The sequence below is a fragment of the Triticum dicoccoides genome, chromosome 7A, assembly GCF_002162155.2.
Source record: "Triticum dicoccoides isolate Atlit2015 ecotype Zavitan chromosome 7A, WEW_v2.0, whole genome shotgun sequence".
Classification (NCBI taxonomy): domain Eukaryota; kingdom Viridiplantae; phylum Streptophyta; class Magnoliopsida; order Poales; family Poaceae; genus Triticum; species Triticum dicoccoides.
The window spans coordinates 559508645-559511702 of record NC_041392.1 but is presented as its reverse complement, the minus strand read 5'-3'; the positions used below and the strand labels follow the sequence as shown (position 1 = coordinate 559511702).

The 3058-nt window shown below is 52.6% G+C and overlaps 1 protein-coding gene across 1 annotated transcript; it reads left to right on the top strand.

Moving 5' to 3' along the window:
- The first annotated feature begins 1279 nt into the window (after positions 1–1279).
- On the top strand, positions 1280–2833 carry LOC119334594 (ethylene-responsive transcription factor WIN1-like). The gene is made up of 2 exons (XM_037607132.1): positions 1280–1646; positions 1854–2833. The coding sequence occupies exons 1-2, from the start codon at positions 1564–1566 to the stop codon at positions 2452–2454; spliced, it is 684 nt and encodes a 227-aa protein (XP_037463029.1). The 5' UTR covers positions 1280–1563; the 3' UTR covers positions 2455–2833.
- Positions 2834–3058: the final 225 nt, after the last annotated feature.

Here is a 3058-nt window from a genome sequence, read left to right as displayed (position 1 = left end):
CGCATGGCATAGATTTGCTCAGTCCTGGATATAGCTCGCACTTGACTGCCTGCCTGATGAGTTACCACGTCCATCATGGGCACGTCGTATCGGCATTCACGCATGCTTTATTGTTGTGGAGTAGGAGCGGTACTGTCCTCCACTCGTCTTCTCCCTTCGGAAATGTATACCTGTAGTACTACTCCACTAGCTTGAGTGTCAGAAATCAGCCTTGATAATCAATTAATTTCATAGTATGGTGAGATATTATGTGATACTACTATAAAAAATGATAATGCAGTTTGGCCCATGTTCAAAAAAAAAGATCTTATGTTTGTCGTTTGATCCATGCACACAAGGAATTTATAGGGGTAACCCTTGGAAACAAATGACAACCAGCTGGAGTATATAGGAGTAGCACTGAGCAGGGAGCAACAAGAGCGAGGGGCGCGGGTTGGATCCATGGCTCCGGCTCGTCTCTTGCAAATGAGGTCTCCCGCCCCATAAATGAGGTCGCCAAGCGTGTAGGTGGGGGAGTTAATTACCGGGGTTACGTACTGGCAGGCAGCGGGGAGGGAGTGGTTATGTTGCCACTCGGCAGCCACAGTTCACCGACAGCCCACCCCAGCAGCGCAACGGGGGGCCCCCTCTCCCCTTCCCCTTCTCTCGCCGGAGAGACTTTTCTTCTCTCGTCTATGTCTTTCCCTCTGGCTCGGCTAAGCTTTATCACTTGCTACACGCATGCTGTTATAGCTTCCAACCCCACGGCCCCAACCTCCCTCCATGGAATACAGGGTAGATAATTGCTAGCTGAATTGCCTGCCCTTTAGGCACCACTACATATGCTGTATACTTGTATCCACATAGTAGTACCTGGTCACTAATGTCACAACTTCCATAGGGAGTGGTGAATTTCAACATGAAACTACAGTTGTAGTAACTTGTACTTAGCTCCTGGAAGTAACTTTGTCCTGGTAAGATGATGGGTAGATTCGGTGCGTGTACTGCATGGTCACACGAAACCTGTTCAGAAGCTCTCCTTACAGTGGGTGCACACATGGCAGACAGTACTCCAATGTCCTAGCGGAGTAGCAGTGCAAGTGAACAAGGACGAGCGTGCATGGAAGCAGCCCAACCATCAACAGATACGTGGAACGCAAGGCACACGCACGCACACTTGAAGTTACTGCCACTGGCCACCCCCAAATCCATTCTTCACTACTCCCACCCTCTCCCCCTCTTTCACACACACGCTCATACGCAATGCAGGCCTATGTATATATGCAAGCGGAAGCGTACGCGTATACGCATCGGCCTATCCATCTTTCTATCTAACCACATTTAACGCTCTGCAAGTACAGGGGGTCCGAGGGGCAGTGCAGTAGCTTATATTCACTGGGAGCAGCAGGGCCTTCGCTCCTCCCCACACTACACTGCTCCGCCACTCTTCCGTGGAGGAGGCCGGGCTCACACTCACTCACTCGCACTGCCACACTGCCCGCCCGCTGATCATTCCCTCCCCTCTGCCCGTCCTCCTTCGTGCCAGAGAATCTCGCCCGCTCTGCCATTCCGCAGAGAAACATCATGGTACAGTCCAAGAAGAAGTTTCGCGGCGTCAGGCAGCGCCACTGGGGCTCCTGGGTCTCCGAGATCAGGCACCCTCTCCTGTAAGCCTCACCCCCTAGCTCTCTCTCTCTCTCGCTAGCCGCTCTACTCCCACTCTCCGGCCTACTCGTGTAGCCATCCCACCGTGTCCTGAGGGATAGATACATTGATTCTATTTTGAATTGCTACGTAGTACTTTAAGGTTGCTTTCGTCGATTTTCTCTTGATGCGTTCCAAATGCATGCATGTGTGTTGTGTGTGGTTTGCAGGAAGAGGAGGGTGTGGCTGGGCACCTTTGAGACGGCGGAGGAGGCGGCGCGGGCGTACGACGAGGCCGCCATCCTGATGAGCGGGCGCAACGCCAAGACCAACTTCCCCGTGCCGAGGAGCGCCAACGGGGAGATCATCGTCGCCCCGGCAGTGGCGCGGGACGGCCGCGGTGGCGTCGGCTCGTCGTCCTCCGGCGCGGCCGGCGCCAGCAGCCTGTCGCAGATCCTCAGCGCCAAGCTCCGCAAGTGCTGCAAGACGCCGTCCCCGTCCCTCACCTGCCTCCGCCTCGACACCGAGAAGTCCCACATTGGCGTCTGGCAGAAGCGCGCGGGCGCCCGCGCCGACTCCAGCTGGGTCATGACCGTCGAGCTCAACAAGGAACCGGCGACAGCGGCGGCGGCACCAACGCCCAGCGACAGCACGGTGTCGGCGACTCCTTGCTCGTCCACGTCCACGTCCACAACGGGCTCGCCGCCGGAGGCAATGGAGGACGAGGAGAGGATCGCGCTGCAGATGATCGAGGAGCTGCTGAGCAGGAGCAGCCCGGCCTCGCCGTCACATGGGCTGCTGCACGGTGAAGAAGGCAGCCTCGTCATCTGAAGAAGAAAAAATATTGCACGGTTAAGAAAGTGTGATCAGGTCACCATCCCAGATCAAGGATCTGGTAGGGTGGTTGGCGCACAGGCAGTTAAGATCATGCATTGCTCCACGTCGTAGGTACCAGCTGAGCATCTCCATTACGCACTACGTAAAATCAAGCTTAGGAAACGATTAATCACTACCGCGTGTGTGAAGCCCCGTGTATTTATAAATTAATCAAAGGCTTACTTGTATGTAACTATGTATATGCCGTCACCGTCATGATAGTCACACTATGTATCAACATCATCAGACTATATAGTACTATATGATATGATTACGTATATATATCAGTGATGATATCGCTTTCTAATAAATGGAATAAACACCTTGTAATGCAGTACTCTTGTGCATTTAATTTCCTTTGTTAGACTATACCGATGAAGTGTTATTTTCAGTCGGGCGAATTTAAGCGTTTCTCTTCATCAAAAGGATACCAGGAATATGGTGAGGTGATATTTGCACATTCTTGGTTTGACAAGACAGTCGTCTGTAAGCACTGTTCATTCTAGTCCCGTAGTCGTCGTAACCCTAATTAAGAACAAGGTTCCAAAAATTGTAAATG

What these genes read in the sequence shown, in the direction of transcription:
- LOC119334594 (XM_037607132.1), top strand. Translation starts at nt 1,564, where the DNA reads ATGGTACAGTCCAAGAAGAAGTTTCGCGGCGTCAGGCAGCGCCACTGG. An exon ending in GAGATCAGGCACCCTCTCCT is followed by an intron (nt 1,647 to 1,853) that starts GTAAGCCTCACC and finishes TGTGGTTTGCAG; the next exon opens with GAAGAGGAGGGTGTGGCTGG.